Here is a 20,401-nt window from a genome sequence, read left to right on the forward strand (position 1 = left end):
CGCTTTGAGCGCCGCAGGGAGACTGGGACCACGAGGGATCCACAAGGGACCCCTCACTGAGCCATGACCGGACCTTGGAGGGGAACAGAGGAACACCCCGGACCACCACCTGAGGCTATCGTCCCGACCAGTGACCGGGAAGGATCACAGGTAACTTCTGTATTCCTTTTGATCCTGACAGGAACAGGAAAAACACTGAGGTGGGATTGGGGAAGTGCCCTTTTAACCTCTCTCTGTATTTCCTGTTCCTGTTAGGTCAAGGGTGACATCCTCCATGTGGTGCTGTCATGTGGACGATGTATAAATATATATATACACATACCAACAAAACACAACAATCACTGAACTCAGGGAGAACAGCGAAAAATTCCAATGGAGTACTCATTTACGAGTCTCCATTGATTGTCCCATACAAAATTTAAATATGCAAAAAAGGGGTCCGTGGAGCCTCAGTTACGAGTCTCAAAACACGGGAATAGCCAGATATCCCTCTCTCCAGAGAAGGAAGCCCATTGCCAAGGGGTGCCTCCTAGTGGGGAGAGCACCAAACCACTCTGATACGTAGTCCCTCAGGTCCTACCTCTGTTGCGAGCTTTGGGACCTAAATAGGGAAACACCAGGGTGGCCCCTGTAAGTCAAAGTCTAACTCTGTGGCGAGTATAACGACATAAGACAAGGGTTATCAAGGCTAGGCATCCATCCACAGACTGCAGTTTCGGGGTATTTGCCCCTCGTCAGTGTGGAGCAGGATTCTGGCTACTGGGGCAATGATAAATAGACCAACAAAACACAACAATCACTGAACTCAGGGAGAACAGCGAAAAAGTGTGCTGGGCTAATAATTTAAAGTACACTATTAAAGACAGAATGTGTAGAGGAGAAGGGGTTACTGATGCACTGGATTTGCAGGGTGCTGTGTGAGCAGTAATAAAAAAAAAATAGCAGCAGCACAGCAAGGAAGAGGTTAATACAAGAAACATGAATTACTCTGTATTGACAGTGCTGATTCTCATGAGAGCAGACACCCATTATAGGTACAGATACACATGGTATGCTAAGCCTAGCCCCCACTCCTTATGTTTAGAGATGATCGAATAGCGAAAAATGTTAGGTTCCATCGAACTCGAACCTTATCGAACCTTCCGCATTTGATTCCTGATGTCTTCCCAGTCCATGGGGAAGGAGGAGACAGCCCAGGGACCGCCTGGAATTCCTGGATTCAGCCTAGGTAATAGGCTGTATCCCGGAATTCCAGGCAGGACCCGGGCTGTCTCCTCCTTTCCCACGGACCGGGAAGGCATCCGGAATCAAATGCGGAAAGTTCAAGTTCGAACTTTTTCCGCTGTTCGATCATCCCTACTTATGTTTTGTCTTTCTGTGAGACAAACTAAAGGTCTCCAAACATATTCAACTAATGTCATCCGACAGGTTTAGGAGTGTAAAGTGTATAGCGGTCCTCCAAGTCTCCAATGAGGAATCAGGAATTTAAGTGCCAGAACCTTTGTTCTCAAAGAGATAAGCCACTACCAGAGCAGTCTGGCTTCAGTTTACCCCTCCCATGGGAGAGAACTGTTGAACGAATGTTATTGAAGGTGTATGGCCACCCCTAGTCATGATTCACTTGACAGTTATTGAAGATATAAGGGGCACCCTTAGCCTAAGGGCCTTCTTACACGGAGCAGAAATCTGTCAAATCAGGACAATTCTGCCGTGTAATAAAGACAATGATCAGTCGACGACAACGAACATTGGCTGATGTGCCATGGCTAGTGATTGGCTAAATGGCCTGCCACTTTAGATGCTGGTTTTGCAGTTCCACCAGCGGCTGCGGAAAGGAGGCATAAGACTGGAAGAGACCGGGGAGCGTGGACAGGTAGGTATGAACTTTAAACTTTTAAAACAAGGGCTGCACGGACATTATTAACGATAGATACATAGATAGATACCCAGTTATCCTGGAGTGCTGTAGTTACTTTTTCTTATTTGTAGATAGATAGATAGCCCTTGCTGCAGGATGGCTGAGCTGTGTACAAGGCTCAATAAACGAGCGCCGATCTAGCAGATCAGGTTTACATTATTGATCAGGCTGTATAATACAGCCTAACAGGTAGTGGATAGCAGATTGCAGAGAAACACACCTTTCTAGCAGGTTTCTGGGAGTATGTAATCATCTTTTGTAACACCAGTAAATGGAGACACATACAGCCTTCTGTTAATACTTTTATTAGTGTTACCAGTATTCCAGCTTCTCAATTGAACAAAAACGTAAATGAGAAAAATACAAAAACATAGTTCCTTTCAACCCAATAAAATAGCTGTAACATTCTGTATTGCCTTCTGCTCAAGTGGGGGGAAAAATGGAAATCGCATTCATAAAACAATGCACAAAACAACTGACTGTACATGATATGCACAATTTATATTAAAAGTTCTATTCATGACATATGCTATATAAATATTTGCCACGGACAGCAGGACGCACACTGCAAGAGAACCTGGAGTGACAACTGAGACTTATAAAACAAGTCCTTATTGTGTACCCATAACCTATACTCTGTGGTGGCAGACATGAGAACATGAGCCAATCCGTTCAATAGGAATTAGTGACATCATAGTAATCTCCGCTACAATGGCTGACCTCACTGTGCAGGTAGAGGGTAGACATGTATGACGCAGCTACAAAAAGGAATGTCTCTCATAACATCACTGAATCTTTATATTCACCCCAAAATTATTCTGTTTAGCTGTCATTTCACACATCAAAGCAGCAGTTTTTTTTTAATGTGGGAACCTTTGTGACACATCCTAAATAAAGAATTTTACAGAATTAAAAATGATTGAAACAATTTTCCAAACAGCATAATAACAAAGGCGAGTTTAGAAAGCCTCCTGACACTGTGCAGACACGGGCATGGAGAGGTGAACAGGGGTGACCAGAGGAAAGAAAAGCGGGATATGTAACCTCCAAATGTTCAATCTCAGCAAATATACAACAAATTTATTAGGCAATATGATAGTTTATGAAAATTTTGCAAACCAAAAGCTAATCTGCAGTGTAAAATGGTAGAATTACATTAAAAGGGAACCTGCTGATAGCACTCTATTGAACACGGGGCGTTAAGGATGACGATAAGTCTCTTACAGTCATCCCCGGCACTGTTCCCGCGCAGTTTGTAGTGCAATCCTGTGTCTGTTAAGGCAGTTTGGAGAACTGCCCCAGTCAGTCATCAACCTCCGGTCCATTAAATGATACACTGTTAAGCTGGATGGCCAGGGGTGGGCTGGATCGCCAGGGGTGGGCTGGATCAGTGCTCTGGAGGCAGTAATCTCCCCCTGCCATTTACGTGCTCCAAATAGCCTTAACAGACACAGGATTACACTACAAACTGTACAGGAACAGCACCAAGGATGGAGGGAAAAGACTTGCCTTCCTCCTCATTGCTCCATGTGCAATAGGGGGCTATAAACTGGTTAGATTTACCTAAGTTGCTGATAATTCCCCTTTAAGATTAGATATGAGCAGATTAGTCAGTCATCCCATTTGGTGGTTTTAAGGCTTCCTTCATACACAGTTTCTGCAGCACTTTTCTAGCTTGTAAAAGATACCATGAATTCAAAGCGTTTTTACAGTGTTTTTGTGGCTTTTTTAACATGCTTTTTATACATTTCCCATGTCCTAGGGGAAAGCCTATGGGAAACTGCCAGAAAAAATGCTATACCTATAGAATGCTGCGTTTTGATAAAATCAAGAACTCGAAATACACACAAGGCTATGTTCACGCACAAGAAAATAAATAAAATGAAACAATGTTTGAACAGATGAAAAAAATAACTGCTGTATTTTGCAAAAGCAGGTGGTAAGTAATGAGCATGTTCATTGTTTGAGCGGTCACAATGAATTATAGGCGTTATTCTATACTGTGTGCGCACTGCCTCCAACTTCCCTTAGAAATCAATGGAGCGCATTATTATATAATATGGAATACAGACGTGTGTGAACATAGTCTTAGGGTGCGTTCACATTTACAGGATCTGCAGCAGATTTGATGCTGTGTTCAGTTATTTAAATGAAATCTGCTGCAGAAAATCAGCTGCAGATCCTGTAGGTGTGAACGCACCATAAAAGTGAAAAAAAAAAACACTGCAAACCTTTGCTTGTTTGTAGTGCATTTAATATTTCACTTATAACTACACATTATAAAAAAAAAAAACACATGAAAACTACAAGGCAAAATGCCATAAAAACTAGCTACATGAAACCGTATTTTTTCTTTTTTATAGGAATTAAAGGGGTTATTCCTGGTTTAGAAAAACACGTCCGCTTTCTTCCAAAAGCAGCACCACTCTTGTCTCCCTTATGGTTTTAGTTTTGCGCCACACATTTCAATGGAACACAGTTCTAAACCCACACCAAAACTAGAGACAAGAGTGGTGCTGTTTCTCTTAGAAAACGGACATGTTTTTCTACGCCTTAATAACCCTTATGATTGTAAATCAGGAAGATCAATAGATTATTGTTTTACTGCATGGAGAAGCAGTACACATAGTTTATTTTTCCCAAAAAAAACCATTGGATCCAACACTTTTAACCACGTGTCAAACTTGGGGCCCTCCAGCTGCAAAACTACAAGTCCCATCATGCCTAAAACTTTGGCTGTCCAGGCATGATAGGAATTGTAATTTTGCAACAGCTGTGGGGGGGCCACAGGTTTGACACCCATCCTTTAGACAAAAGTTGTCCACAGCTGCGAATCCTGGCAGAAAAGAGTTATGGTAAGAATTTTTTAACAATTTCTAGGAATCAGAGAAACTACATATTTAGTTCAGATAAGAGGTTATTCCTTGCATTTTCTTTATTTTTTTTTTATTTTTTTTTTACTAGAACGGTGTTCTAGAACACTAAGTGATGCTGCATTGTAGCGGCAGAGCAGGGTATAAGAAGAACTTTCACCCAGTACCCAGACATTTTTACTGGTTAGACAGATAAAATATTGCACATTACTAAATAAAAAATAAAGCTAATTTTTGTATTTTTTTTAAAACCTGGTGCACATTCTTCCAGCATCTCACAAGGGTTTAGGTTCATCTAACATCACACATCTTGAGCCAATGCATATTACGTCATTTTGCTTTAAAAAAAAAATATTAAGGCTAAAACAAGTGCATTTGCTTTGGACAATGGCACAATACATTTTCAGCAACGATCTGAAGCCCCCCCCCGTCCCTGACCGCCGAAACCCAGACACGAGAGCGCTCTGTTTATTACCATATTGTACAATCAATCTGTAGGATTTAATGAGGATACAATGGATAAAAGGCAGAACTAGATAAGGAACTGCTTCACAGTCTGGTACAGCAGATATCGAGCAGCACTCGGCAGAGTCACAAACTAATGAGAAAAAAACCTAATTCAAGATTAAAAAAATATATTTTGTTTTAATTAAAATTCCATCAGAACTTTCTCTCACATAGAAAACATAGACTGACACGGTACGGATTTGTGTGTGCAATGGCCACGTCACATGCAAACATATCGGAGTGATTTTCCTAAGAGTGAAGGTCTCGCCACTGCTATATTCCAATGCTCGCTTGGCTTCACTGGACTGTTCAAAATTATATGCACATTTATCAATTTCATTAAAACTAAAAGATATAGTCAATAAGAATCTGTGCGACATCATCTAAGCAGAAGACAGATTGAAAAAGCACTTGCAAATCATGACTACGGTTGAGCCATTCAAGAGCACTGGTCACCCAATGATAAACGTTGGGAGAGAAGAATTAGCAGATTGCGTTTCAACTACTCAATCCTTTTGTTCTTGGGGATAAAGAGTCTGGCAGCAGCTTTCACTCCTATTCTTCAAAAGGGGATGACCACTATCTTATGTGTACGGTCATGTTAACAGATTTGTAGTTAAAAATAAATCTGTAAGACATCATCTAACCAAAAGATAAATGATTAATAAATGGCTTACAGATGAGGACCAGAGTTACCCACAAGCCTAAGAGCACAAGGAGGGATTTACTTATTATTATTGATTGTTATAGGAAAAGGATTAAGGCTGCATTCACACGTTCAGTGATTTTCCCTGTCCGTGATTGTGGTACGGTAGCTACCTCCATGATCCGTGCAAAACAGTCCGTTTTTCATCCGTTTTGCATCAGTGTCCGTTTTTTTCACAGATCTGTTTTACAGCATTTTAAATTACATTGATTACATCAGATCCGTGTTTTTCACAGATGAACACGGATGTGACGTCCGTGTACATCCGTGAAAAACACGGATCCCATTGATTTCTATGGGGAATCCGTTCCGAGTTATGACATGTCCTATTTTTAAACGGAACGGATCACGGATCCGTGAAATCACGAAACGTCTGGATAGTACAATAAAAAGCAATGGGCTGTAAAAATGTCCGTGCACACGGATCCGTGAGCACAGACAACTTCCCAGGAACGTGTGAATGCAGCCTAAGAAGGCTGGCTTATAAACTCTCCTCATTGCTCTGATTGGCTGAACAGGACGCCAGAAGCTTAAAGAAAAAAAAAACAAAAAAACTTTGGATGCATCTTAACATTTAAAAAGTTTTGATTGGTTAGATAATCGGCAGACAGGAACCTTTACTGCTGACAATCGGCCTAGCGATGAGCTGGCGAATGAGAACACTCTAGTCCGTAGGCTGATCACATCTTCTGTGCGGGCATTAAAGTCTTTAGTCATTTGCCTACCTTACCGTGTACATGGCAATTTGCGGGCTACTATCATAAAGTTAATAGGCCACACTAACAATGCAGCAATTGTTTGTGCAGCCCAACTGTGTAGCTGTTTGAGCCTTGTAAACAAGACCATGAAACGAGTGCTTATCTAACTTATCAGTGCTGGTCTGCGGCACACACTGGGCCCCTAATATTCTTACTGAACCTTCACTACAGTGACACAAGGAGAGCAATGACCATGAGGGAGCCAAATTCAAGAAAGCAGAGTTAAATATTACGCTACATCCCCCTGTTTCCCTAAGGTTCTCTCCATGCAGGTAGCCAACGTATCAACCATAATTTCATTATAGGGGACACAGTAATTTAATAGTTTGAATCCCGTAAGACAAGATTATGCAAGTATGAAAAAGTAGAAAAGAAGCTAAACCATTATTTTCAGAGCAAAAGACTGTGTAAAAAAAAAAATCTCTATATCAAGTAAGCAGCTGAAGTGAAGAAGTGTGATACTAGTCATCTCCCTATAGAGATATAATCTCAAAATAACGCAGTAAGTGCAACCGTGACCAAAACAGAAAAGACTGTGCTCACAAAGCAACCATAAGACTCCATCATCAATCCACTGATGGGAGAGAGTATATGCCAGTATCCGGGACAGCTATACATGCAAGTAATGCACACTAGGTACACATTTGTAGGGTTAAACCTCATTCCGCTAATGTGTTACACAGAATGGCCTGTGTTGTTGGATGCTTGATATGGAGCCATGATACGAACTTCAGCAAGTCATTGCCATCTTTGTAAAGAATAAGGATGGAAGTGGAAGAGACACCATCGAGACTGATTGCATATTAAGAAAAAAAAAAAAAAAAAACACACAAAAAAAAAAGTTATATGATTTGCACCTATGGAGCTTAAGAAGTCTGTCGCAAAACTCTAGTGATGATATGGAAGCTACAGACAGTGGCTCAGCCCTCATTTATGACGCACTCCTGCTACATGGGAATGTATCTCCAAGCTGATGAAGCCTGGACTCCAGCTGCATTGCATCATTGCACAATTTCCCAGCTTGAACTCTATCCAGTCGATCCTCCAGCGTAGCAATGTATTTGTGCTTGATATTACTGTAGAAAAATACAATCTGGCACTTCTTCAACCACTAGAACGCCTCCCATCATGCTCTCCTAGGTCTGAACCCAGAAGCGACCAGCTCTGGTCCTGGTTCTTCCATGTGATTTCAATGCACCAATGTAAGACATATACAGTCCCAATCGATGAATGGGTGCACAGCGGGTAGGAGGAGTAGAGCCACACAGCTTATGGATGCATCAACAATCTATATGACACGATATGACTGGTGAGAAAACATCAGTAGCCATTTTTGAGCCCCGGAAATTATGCCCAAACCGCTATTCCTGGATAAAACGCTGCAGAGTTTCTAGGGCACAACTTGACAGGCCGGAGTGTCACCTCTTCTGTAAGGCGGATGCATGATAAGATTGCTGTCTCTGTCTATATTTCCTCATTCGCTCCGACCTGGAGTGCAGTTTGTTAAAGAGCTCATGGAATTTGCATTGTGAAAATAAGGTTTCCAGAAAACCTTCTAAAAAAACATACACAAGTCTCCTGTTCAGCTGGGTGTGCTGAAACATTTCAAACACCCGAAGGATTCCCTTTCTTGTCGTTTCTGCCCCAATGATGTGCTTCAGTTCATCTGAGGGAGGAATAAATTTTATGTTATTCTTCAGGTATATCAGTATAATATAGGATCATTTCAAATAGCCAAAGGGGAGAGAAAAAAAAAAAAGAAAAAAAAAAAAAATCGCCATCATAAGAGGCTCCCAGATGTTCCCTGCTGTGAGGATACGTCACTGAGGTAATAAAGCCTCAAGAACTTTCTTTTGGCACATTACTATTCAAATAGGTTTTCTTCAGATCTCTGAACACATTGGTAACCTGGACTTGTCCAGAAATAATCTAGTCTTTATAGACAAGAGATGAGCAAATCTCGAGCCCGCCCGGGTTGCTAGTAACCCGAGCCTGCGTCATTTGATCTGAAGTTGGATGCAGCCCCAGGGCTGTCTGGAAAACATGGATACAGCCCTAGGTCATAAGCTACATCCATGTTTTCCCCAGACTACCTGGGGCTGCATCCAACTTCTTCAGCCACTGGTTCATCTAGGTTCTCCTCTAGATGAACTTCTCCAGTCCCCCCCATCTTGGAAATGGGGAAACAATGATAAAGAATATTCTGGGAAGCTTACATTTCTAGTCTTCGGCAGAGAAGTGACTTTCGCCTACCTGGCTACATAGTGTAGTTATTTAGGAAGGATAAAGTAAACAGGCCATCTGCCAACAATAATCTTAAATATATGCCCTGTGTACATTATCCAGCACTGCTGCTGTGGAGGTGCCCAACATATACTAAAGTAGGTACACTATACAATAGGTGTATAAATGAGATGAGAATCTAAGGAGAAGGGGGTCCATACTCAATTGCTGCCCCTTGGCTTGGGATAGGATCAGAAAAGTATTATGCGGCATTCTCCTGGCATAGCTATTTGGTTTTATACACCAACCAGACCACATGTAGACACCATTCTGTGTTTGGCCTATTAAACCCTATGGCTACTCTGCAGTATACACTTGTGACGTTATCCCACCATAATACTGTTGGTGTACAGCTGCAGGGTGAGGCTGGCAGCCATTTACAAACAAAGGTGGCTTACATTACCTGGCATAATTTCCAGCAGCTTCGTCTTTGCAGTAACCCTTGTCCTCATTCGTATGTCTCTGTCTCTGCGAGGAGCAGTCTCTGCCAATATCCCATTAGGCCAAAACGAGTCTCTGTAATGATAGTGTCTATCAGAGAGCAGCGTCTAGGACTGGACTGGTAATAGTATTTACAGCAGGGAAAGTTAAAAAAAAAAAAAAAAAAAAAAAAAAAAAAAGACTTTTTTTTTTATTGAAGGGCATGTTAAATATGGAGAAAGAACATGACTGCAGCCATAACATTATATATGCTTCTATTTTATCCCAGCTTATTACTGGATTATAACAAAACTTAGCATAGATATAGTTTATAGGTGGCTTACCTGAAATGCTTGACGTAATCTGCAACTTGATCGGGTGAGGTCATGGACTCCACATGATCAACTATTTTTCTGGTGACCACAAGAACAAACATATGATTGTTAGTACACAGCTAGTATTAAAAAAGCATTTCTTCTTGTTTCAGATGTTCTGTCCCATAGAGTATGTACTAAGCACTTACCTATTAATGGTGTCTCCATATGTGGCCCGGATGAGCTGCTGGAGGAGGCTGGTGATTTGTCTTCTTAACCATTGATTTCTTTCCTTCAGGTCAAAGACTTCATCCATGAGCAGAAGCATTACACGAAGAGGGATATTGTCATCAACCTGACAAAAAAAAGAGATTTATAGGATGTCTCACTTAAGGCGTTCAGCAATGACTAACAATAGCTGCGCCTTTTACATGTGTAATTACACAGGAAGCAAGTTTTTCATGTGCAGAATTAATAAATCAAAAATGAAGAACAGGTCTTTCATAAAAATAAAAAAATATAATAATGGACATTATGACAAATCTTGACAAACCTCATTAATTATAAGGCAATGACGATGGTATTTGTCATACTTCAGATGTGGTGCTTTTTTGTAGTTATCGTTATAAATAAAAAAACACAACCTAGTAGAGCATTAAAGAGGTATACTAATCTTTCTTTTTTTTTTTATATATAACACTGGAGCTGCTGTGAAAAAGAAAAAAATTGATACTTACCAACCCTGGTCCCCTGTAGGTCCTGCAGCAACTGATTCTGGTCCCGACTACTTTTCTATTCACAAGTCACAATGTGTCACTGTAGGACCTGCTCACTGGCGCAATTGTCTGAGTGGGCAAGTCCAGCTCTGAGGTGCAGTCTTGTAAGCAGGGGGAAGAGATAAGTAGCAGGGGACTGGTAGGATCTGCAGGGGGCCATGGTAGGTGAGTATCAATTTTTTTTTTAATGTGCAGTATTATAATAGAAAATACTAAAACCTTGTAAGACCCCTTAAAACACACATGACTAGGGCGTACCGTAGTGAACATGAACAGGTCTAATCTCTAATTTAGTTGTATAGAGATAGAGAACATTTATATTTTTTATTAAGACCGGTTGATATTTTTTTTTCCTACCTGGCTAAAGACTTTAACATCATATTGAGGAGAGAGGGGGGGGGGGTAAAATCATAAAAGCTGTATGTAAAACGCAAATCTTAAAGAAGATAGGGGAACTTCACAAGTACTAAGGGAAGCACCTGATCAATTTACAGCCGTGACGAACAATCCAAAGTACTTTAATACAAAGGCATTTATCAATGTGATGGTAACACAGGGATGTTCAGGAAAGACACAGTGGAATGCTTTGATGTGACATATAAAAATTCACAGAGGAGAACAGGTGCAGATTTATGACGATGACCAATACCCATATAATTACCAATAATCTTTGTGCCGTAAGTTCTAGTCAAAGATAAAAAGATTTCCTATCCCATTTGGGGAACCTTGAACCTTTTTTTCTGAGAAAAATACACAAATAGTGTCCTGGACCTTTATAAGCACAAGCTATACTATCTAATGCTGGGTTCACACTATGTATATTTGAGGCTGTATTTGGTCCTCATAGCAACCAAAACCAGGAGTGGATTGAAAACACAGAAAGGCTCTGTTCACATAATGTTGTAATTGAGTGGATGGCCGCCATATAACGGTAAATAACTTCCATTATTTCAATACAACAGCCATTGTTTTAAAATAATAGCACATATTTGCCATTAAATGACGGCGGCCATCCACTCAATTACAACATTATGTGAACAGAGCCTTTCTGTGTTTTCAATCCACTCCTTGTTTTGGTTGCTATACAGCCTCAAACATACAGCTTTAAATATATGTAGTGTGAACATAGCCTTAAGCTGTAAACTGGGAATATATAGCCAAGTGCAGGTACTCTAACCAGTCATATAACAGAATTTTACAGAATCAACATGAAACCACTTGAATGATTCAAACACCAACAGAGATAATTGGTCACGTGCTAGTTATCCACTATGCATTCTAAATTATGTGTCCCCTCTTATTGTATTAGAAAAGTCCTAATGGGCACTGTCGTTTAAAAAGAACCTTTGATATTTCAAAAATTTTAATAAGATGGGGTCTAGATGCTTAGTCCCCCACTGAGGTGGAACTAAGCACTTTCTCTGCCCACACTGTTCTAGTGGTATGAGATGGACTTCTATAAAAAGTCTATAGGCCCATGGGACTTCTCCCAGCTTGTTTTAGTGAACACCAAGACCCCTACCACTTAAAACCTATGATATATCAAAAGTTTTTTTCAAACAAATTAGTTTTGACTAGTCCTCTGAAAATAAAGTGATAAGATTTTTCTCTGCTTGGGGCAGTAAGAGTTAAATTTCCGCCACAATACTACCATGGGAAAAATTAAGTATTAAACGGCACCCATTAAAATCAATGGTTCCTCTACACTATATGTAGGTGCTCCCCATTAGCAATTCACCTGGAATAAAGCCACGACCCAAGTGTGCCAAAACAATTAATTTGCATAGTCAATTTCTTAGAAACACTCAATTGCAAGGCTAAAAGAAAGGTATCATTTCCTAGCACTTTACGGATGAAAAAATAGAAAGGATTTTACAAAAACAAAACATAAAAATAGATGTTAAGAAGAAGGCTGCTTTATAAGCTGCGGCTAAAAGCAAAAGTACTGAATAAGTAATGTAAGGAAAGCTGTTCTAATGATAGCTATACAGTACAGACATCTACCCCACTGTGGTCATTAACATCTATACAAGTATGTACTCACATTGTCATCTAGCTGTGCAGACACTCGGCAATGCTCAGGATCGGAATCGGCCTTTGGTACAAGGATTGGAGCCTTTATGGAAGAAGAAAATAATTATATTCATTTAATTCAATGCAAAAAACATGTCACAGGTAGCCAGAATATTCCCATTGAACTCTATTGTCGTGTGTCTCCCCAATTGTTTTCCTGATGGGATGCAGTGTACACACCCAGAGACTAATTGAAAAAAGTTGACTTTTTTTTAGTTTTAGTGATAGGTATTAATTATATAGGGAAAATAACCAGAAAAGGGGGGGGGGGGGGGAATCCAGATTTTTTTAAAAAACTTTTAACAATAATAAAATATAGTAATGTGTATGATTAGATAATGAATCTACATATAATACAAGACGACAACATTGTATGTTAGACAACGCTAGGCACACCACAATTGGTAGAAAATTAGTAAATCCTTTATACATAATGCACATAATAATAAGCAAAACCCTCTGGCAGGTAAAAACCCATGCAATACAAATGGTGCCTACAGCCCACAGCCTAATCAATATAGAGTGGGGGAACCCCACTAATGTAGAATCAGGGTGTACACCTACCACATAACTAACATCCATATATTTACAAATTCATTATAAAAAGCGAAGGTCCACCCAATAAATAGAAGCATTAAGCACATACAAATCACATATAAAGACCATGGATAAGGAAGAGAGACCAGTGCTAATAGAAGAGCTGGACAGATATCCCCATGTGTCCGCCGGCTGTGTGTGGCTCTAAGTTCTCTACGCGTTACGTCCGGATCCCGGAACTTGTTCAGGGGTACAAGAAGCATGCAAAGGACTTGCTTATATATCCCATCATAATTGTATTATTTTCGCTATATAAGTGTAATAATGAGTTTACACAGAACGATTATCGTTCAAATTTTCGTATAAGCGATCGCATTTGAGCGATTATCGTACCGTGTAAACACAGCAAACAATCAAACGACGAGCGAGAAATCATTCATTTTGATCTTTCAACATGTTCTTAAATCGTCGTTCACTAAAAATTCGCAGATCGCTTCGTGTAAACAGTCTTTCACTGATTTACCCTACGTAAAAGATGGGCTTAAAGTGACACTGTCACCCCCTTTGTGCATTCTGACTTCTCTACACAGGTGTAAAGGGTAAATTTAGTGTTTTTCATACCTTATTTCATATCATACGTCATGGTGCGTGTTCAAGTAAAAAGTGTCCTTTTATCAACTGCAGATTGTATTAAGTGGGTGTGGCCTCGCGGCATTAGTGACACTTAGCCCCGCCCACAACGCGCCCCTTGACGCCCATTGGTTGCCAGACGTAAAGGGGGTGGGGTCTTGACCTTTCCGCCAGCCTGTTCCAATGGCTGGCGTGGGGCCAACTGTGGCGTTGTGGGCGGGGCTAGGTGGCGCTAATGCCGCGAGGCCACACCCACTTAATACAATCTGCAGTTGATAAAAGGACACTTTTTACTTGAACACGCACCATGACGTATGATATAAAATAAGGTATGAAAACCGCTAAATTTACCCTTTACACCTGTGTAGAGATGTCAGAATGCACAAAGGAGGTGACAGTATCACTTTAAGCGATCTTAAAAACGATTTTTCTTACAAATTTTCTAACGATTTATTTGTCTAAACGCTGATTGTTATAAAAACCAAATTGTTGCTTCAAAATCGACAATTGATCGATTGGGCGAATTATCGCTCCGTGTAAACGCAGCATAAGAGCACCTAGTATATGGTTGTGTAGTTCCCCTTGTTTAGTTTCTTAATCATAAATCTACAATATGTAACTTAAAGAGGTAATCTGGCGCTATAATCAATAAAACATAGTTTTTACATTCACCATCCCTCCCGAGTCTCACTCCGTTTGAATTTCCCACTGTTTGCAGGTCCCTGAAGCTCCAGTTGGTGGCTTCATTTTTTTCTTTGCTTCCTGGTTTGGGCTTTCCCATGATGCACTTTGTCTCCTGTGATGTCTAACTGACTCTTTAAAACTGTTAGAAGGCTTACATCTTGTTCAGCCAATCAGAGCTGAGCAAGCTGTGTCATCTGACAAAGGGAGGCTGGCTTAACAAGGCTTAGACCCGCCTCTCTCTTGATGATGTCATTGTCAGAAATGGCTTCTGCAGAGCAGCCTGGGGTCAACAGTCATTAGGTAAGAATGAGTTTTCTTCACTTCCTGGTGCGGGGTTGAGGGGGGAAAAGATAGGGAAGGGGGGCAGATAATTGAAGCATATTACAGTTATATAACTTTGTAATGTGTTTCAATTACTGGGAAAAAGCTTTGCGTTCCAAGTACGCTTATAAGGAATCTCTGCATCAGGTGTCTGCAGTATTCACAAACAATATGACATAATATGGAGCAAATAAAGGAGGAACAAACCTTAAAAAATGATTGCTTTATATCTTGGCCAAGTTTTTCCGACATTTTGCCCATGTTGTCAGACATCTTATTCATCCCTTCAGCTAAACTGTCTGGGATGGATTTCACAGCATTGGAGACATTCCTCATTGAATTGCGCAGTGGATTTACAAATGTGTCCATCTACAAGGAACCACATAGATGTCATAGCAGTCAAAGTCATATTCTACACTATACAGACTGTGAGCTGAGGCCTTTTCTGCAATTCCTAGACCCCCGCTCTGATCCAGAACGGCTGCACCATGCTATTGATGCAGAGCAGCCCCCTGTCCCATGTCTTCTATCCTCAAGATGGGCCATTAAAGGGGTACTTTAGAGAAAAATGTTCTCTCTCAAACAACTGGTGCCAGAAAGTTATACAGATTAGTAAATTACTTCTATTTAAAAATCTCAAGTCTTCTAGTACTTATCAACCAATCAGATTCCACCTTTCATTTTCCAAAGATTCAGTAAGGAAAGAAAAGTGGAATCTGATTGGTTGCTAGGGGCAACTGAGCCAGTTTCACTTTACACCAGGTTTGAAAAGTTTCCCCCATAGAGCAGATCCGCAGCAGATGCCCTGCCGCAGCACAGCGGGAACCCCCGAAGCAAGCTGGATGGGGGAGCAGGCAATATATAATCTCCGGCCAGTGGGGGGTTAACAGGGCGATCTCCTTACATACTCGCAGCGGGATGGCTTCCCATAGACATTACAGGGCAGGGATATGCAACAGATTTCGCAGCAAAAAATCTGCTGCGGATCCGCCCTGTGTGTTTGCAGCCTAAGGGGGAAATTTATCAAGGGTTTTGCACCTATGTTTATGTGAATAATTGGATATTTCATTTTTGGTCTAAGTTTATGAACCAGTATTTGACGGGCGAATATTTTTTAGATGCAACTTTTTTTTAATCTGCCTGTTTTGAATATTCCCCCAAAAATTCCCATAATCCGGGATTAGCGCCCAATTTATCATTTGCGACTTTGTAAAAAGTTGCACAAACAGGTGCAGGCCTACGACTGGTCAGTACCAAGTGAATATGGTTGCACAAGTTTCGCGACTTTTTACTTGCGATACAATAACTATGGCAGTGTTACAATTTAATAAATTTAAACAAAACATACACCAATCCCCATTAAAAAAGTCGCACACATTAGACTCCTAAGTTGTTTTATTTTTATATACATACCTTTCGTGCAAAATCCCCTTTCCCTTTATTGTAGGCTTTGTTCTCAAGAAAGTCAAATACAAAAGGTGCAAGTGCAGGGCAGGCCTTCAGCAACTCGGGACTTAGTAATAACTACAAGAAATGAAAAATTAAAAAACGCTCAACCTTTCCGAAGCTGCGAAATCCACACAGTAACAAACAGCGCCTCACCCAATAAATACTACATACCAATAATTCCTGACAATCCTGGCGTGCAAAGACTGACCAGAAATCATCCGGACAGATGGAAAGCAATGTAGTAGTCCTATAAAGTCATACTAACACCATACCTGTAAGTACGCATTCAAATCATTTTTTCTCTTTTCCAAAAATTCTTTATCCATGTTGTTGAAGGTCTTCTTTCCTGGCAGCTTGAGGAGACCAGCGAGGTTCTCGAACTGAAAAAAAGGCACAAAGAGAAATAAATGTAACCAATAAGAAAGACTAATAAAGAAGAGCGATCCACAAGGAGAAATTCTGTACAGAATGCCAAGAACACACTACTAATGTCTTGTGGATATGCCTCGCTAAGAGGGCCCTATTCCACCGGACGATTATCGTTCAGATTATCATTAAATCGTTTGAATCTAAACGATAATTGTTCGGTTGAAATGCAGTTAATGAATAACGACCGAACGAGAAATCGTTGATCGCTTTATAAGACCTGGACCTATTTTTATCGGTGCTCGTTCGCAAATCGTTTGCATTGAATAAGACGTCGTTCGGTCGTTCGCAGTAGATACGAAGAAAAAACTATCGCAAATACGATCATAAGTAACGATTATCGTTCCATGGGAATAGGGCCCTGACGCCTCACATGCTTATTTACTGACACGTTCCCAGTAGCTGCTTACTTCTGCCTACTGGAGCTGGTCTTCTGAAACTCGTAAGTCCAGTGGTTTTGGCTCACTCCTCTTAGAGGCCTAGGAATGCCCCCAGTGCTCCTAACAAGTTCATTTGCATATTTTTATAGCATCTAATTTCACCCAAACGGCAGCACTTCAAAAGACTGGTGCCGGTAAGAGGAAGTAAGCAGCTACCAGGAAATCAGCAGGTTTGTAAATGGAAAATCTACAGCAGAATCCATACCAAAATTGCATGCCTTTTACTGCAGATATGCCACTGAGGAATTTTTCTACATTCTGGAACACAGATATATGAAAAGGTACCATTTCTTGGCTTTTGCAGCCCAAGTAAACACCCTGTGGGCTTTATTTTCAAATTTGCATAAAAATTCTATAGCAGATATCCCAGTACTGGAGAGATGGACTGAAATAAGCGTAATATCTCCTGAATCACTGTAAGAAGCGTGACAAAGGGATCATGTGGCTGTTACTCCCCGGACTGATGGATGGACAAGGCTCCAAAGCAACCATGCAGGTCACTGCAACTATCCGGACTTGTGGGTGTGTTCCTTTATCTTTATTGTGAAGTTAGAATTTGTACATTGCAATTGATCAATTAAGTTGTTTGCAAGGTGAAGCATGTGTCTGGTTTATAATTTTTAAGAGTTCCCTGGTTGTCAGTCAGTATAGGACACAGCAAATTTATTTATTTAATTTATAATATATATATATATATATATATATATATATATATATATATATATATATATATAAAATTTTTCAAAAGGATCACTTTTTTTTTTTTTTTTTTTTAACTAAACTGTGCTGCCGCCAGATAGCACTACATATCCTAGATGACAGGTCTAGTCTTTATTATTTTTGCCTGATATTGTAAAATCCTATTCTGAATTGTATTGTACTGCAGGCACAGAACCAATCACAGGCAGGAGCCCAACAACAACACGTTAAACACTTCATGTGCTTGTGACAAGGTAATGGAGATAAAGTGTTAGTCTGATTTTCTACATTGCTGAACAAGCCCTGAATCCAGTGGGTGGGAAACGTGGCTAAGCCCTGAGATCAGGAGTTTATGGACAGCTGGATGGAGGCTCTGTATTCGCATTGCCTCATCTACTTTAACAATGGATCTGGAGAGGTCACTTTAGGTTCAAAACACGTTTCCTAAGATTTGACACTTTATTTCATTCACTTCAATTAAACACAACGCGTTTTGTGCACGGGGTAAAGAGCGTAAACTGTTGCTCCGGCAAAATGACATCTGAGGCAGAGACAAGTCATTATTTCCCATAGTGATGCAGGCGTTTAACACCGTACAAACACACCAGCATAGCAGCTCCCTCCCTGAGTTAATATAACAAAACAAGTGACACAATAAAAAAAGGCATAACACTGGTGGCACAAAGAAATGCCTACAGCTGTCTCCGCTCAGACCCCACAGAGCCAGGAGCTGTCACCCAAAGCCTGTACACTGAATTCCCAAGCTGAGTTTTTTCCTTCCTAAGCCCTGTGACCAATACAACAAGTGATCCGAGCCGCTGCCCCCCAGCCATTCCTCTGCGCTTCTCAGCATTTGTCCAGAAATTATCTGGTTACAAGATAAATAAGACTGAGCGTCACATTACAAGACAGTCCAAGAGAGAAAAGATAGCAGCAATATCAGCCTCTGTAGATCTAGAATATACACGGCCCAGTCCAGTAACTCCAAAGGTGTGCGCATACATGGCTGGAGGGGCTTCTCTCAGGCCGACCTCTGTATGAGGAGTTTCTCGCTCTTCTAGTGCTGTCAGTCACTTTTGGTGCTGACGGATCAGATAGATGGGGTACACCTGCTAATAGCTGCAACTGTGAGAAGATGAAGCGGGATCACCGACCAACGCCTCTCACGCCTTCTCAGAGATAAAGCAGTATGGACATACGTATCCATAGCAGGCTGAACGTCTTCCAGGTCTACTGTACTGGCATAGATTCTAGTATATAGTGGGATCAATGAGCTGCAACCTATCTATTGAAATTAATGGGAGCTATAGAAAAGTTTTCGGTCTCTGGTAGATTGTAAGTTTGGATACAATAAAATTATATATTTTAAGAGCTTTTTAATAGTTTGAGAGCAGCCCAACATATAGAATGTATTCTTATGGTAACCAAAATTTGTAGAAAATCTCAATCTGACAGATATTTACCAAAAATATATTTAAACATATTTTGAAGAAATCAACAGGGGTTATCGCAAGCAGTTTTGCAATCTACTCAATTTTTTTCTATGTTTAAATCAATGTTACACATATGGCCACTAGGTGTCTCTCTTCACAGCACATGTGCACAGCTGCTGCGCGTCCACATTTAGTAGCAGAGAATCCTGGCGGTGCTCGCACTGTATGGTCGGCTCTCCTGTCACATAATGCCCAAACTTCGATGACCACACAGTGACGTTATACTGAGTGAATTGCTGCATAACAAAGATCATTGTCTCCTGGTAAGCATTCATGGTGGATAATATAAAAGTTAATAATATAATTAGTCTAAGATAATTGCCCTCAGTTGATATACAACCTGTATGATAACCAGATGGCTTTCCTTATGTTAGCACGGAAAGGACAGAGGCTTCCTGTGTTTGGTCTCAAACCAAATATTGTCATGGACCACAGTATGGTCATACATATAATGATGAGTTAGACATAGAAAACTGTTGAATTCTTCCATACTGACTAAATATGCCTTAAAGTGTCACTGTCGTGAAATTTTTTTTTGCAGAAATCAATAGTCCAGGCGATTTTAAGAAACTTTGTAATTGGGTTTATTATCCGAAAAATGCATTTTTATCATGAAAAAGCAGTTTGAAGCTCTCCCCCCTGTCTTCATTGTTCTCCTATAGAGAGAGCTAAAGAAAAGACCAAAACAGGACAACAAAGAGTTAATCTACAAATCCCTCACGGGATATCTCCTGTGACAGTCACCAGTGACCTGTCTGAGCTCAGATTACAGCTGTCACCCAGCTCCGTGCCTGTAATCCTCTGTTATCTGCTTTCTGCTGCCGGCTAACTCCCTCCTCCCTCCTCCCCCCTCCCCTCTCCCTAGAGCAGACAGGGTACGACTCCTGCAACAAGTCACAATTTTCAGATTTTTCAGAGTGGATGAAAAAGAGGAAGGAGGGGGGGACCTGGGAAAAGGCTTTTTACATGCAGATAATGGCAGATTTGGCTAATAAACCCAATTACAAAGTTTCTTAAAATCGCCTGGACTATTGATTTCTGCAAAAAAAAAAAAAAAAAAATACGACAGTGACTCTAAGTCTGACTGTAATGAA

The 20,401-nt window shown here is 40.6% G+C and overlaps 1 protein-coding gene across 5 annotated transcripts in view; it reads right to left on the reverse strand.

Annotated features, from left to right (window-relative positions):
• Nucleotides 1–2,207: 2,207 nt before the first annotated feature.
• The window catches only part of SNX13 (sorting nexin 13), a 100,355-nt gene continuing 82,161 nt past the window's right edge, over nucleotides 2,208–20,401 (reverse strand). For all 5 annotated transcript variants that reach the window (XM_069958802.1, XM_069958800.1, XM_069958801.1 and 2 more), the window contains 8 exons: nucleotides 16,522–16,629; nucleotides 16,214–16,324; nucleotides 15,008–15,169; nucleotides 12,600–12,671; nucleotides 9,989–10,134; nucleotides 9,810–9,878; nucleotides 9,449–9,561; nucleotides 2,208–8,428 (listed from right to left, as the gene is read on the reverse strand). In XM_069958802.1, the coding sequence (XP_069814903.1) occupies nucleotides 8,181–8,428; nucleotides 9,449–9,561; nucleotides 9,810–9,878; nucleotides 9,989–10,134; nucleotides 12,600–12,671; nucleotides 15,008–15,169; nucleotides 16,214–16,324; nucleotides 16,522–16,629 (1,029 nt within the window). In that variant the 3' untranslated portion in view covers nucleotides 2,208–8,180. The remainder of the gene's footprint in view (nucleotides 8,429–9,448; nucleotides 9,562–9,809; nucleotides 9,879–9,988; nucleotides 10,135–12,599; nucleotides 12,672–15,007; nucleotides 15,170–16,213; nucleotides 16,325–16,521; nucleotides 16,630–20,401) is intronic.

The sequence above is a fragment of the Dendropsophus ebraccatus genome, chromosome 2 (genome assembly GCF_027789765.1).
Source record: "Dendropsophus ebraccatus isolate aDenEbr1 chromosome 2, aDenEbr1.pat, whole genome shotgun sequence".
Classification (NCBI taxonomy): domain Eukaryota; kingdom Metazoa; phylum Chordata; class Amphibia; order Anura; family Hylidae; genus Dendropsophus; species Dendropsophus ebraccatus.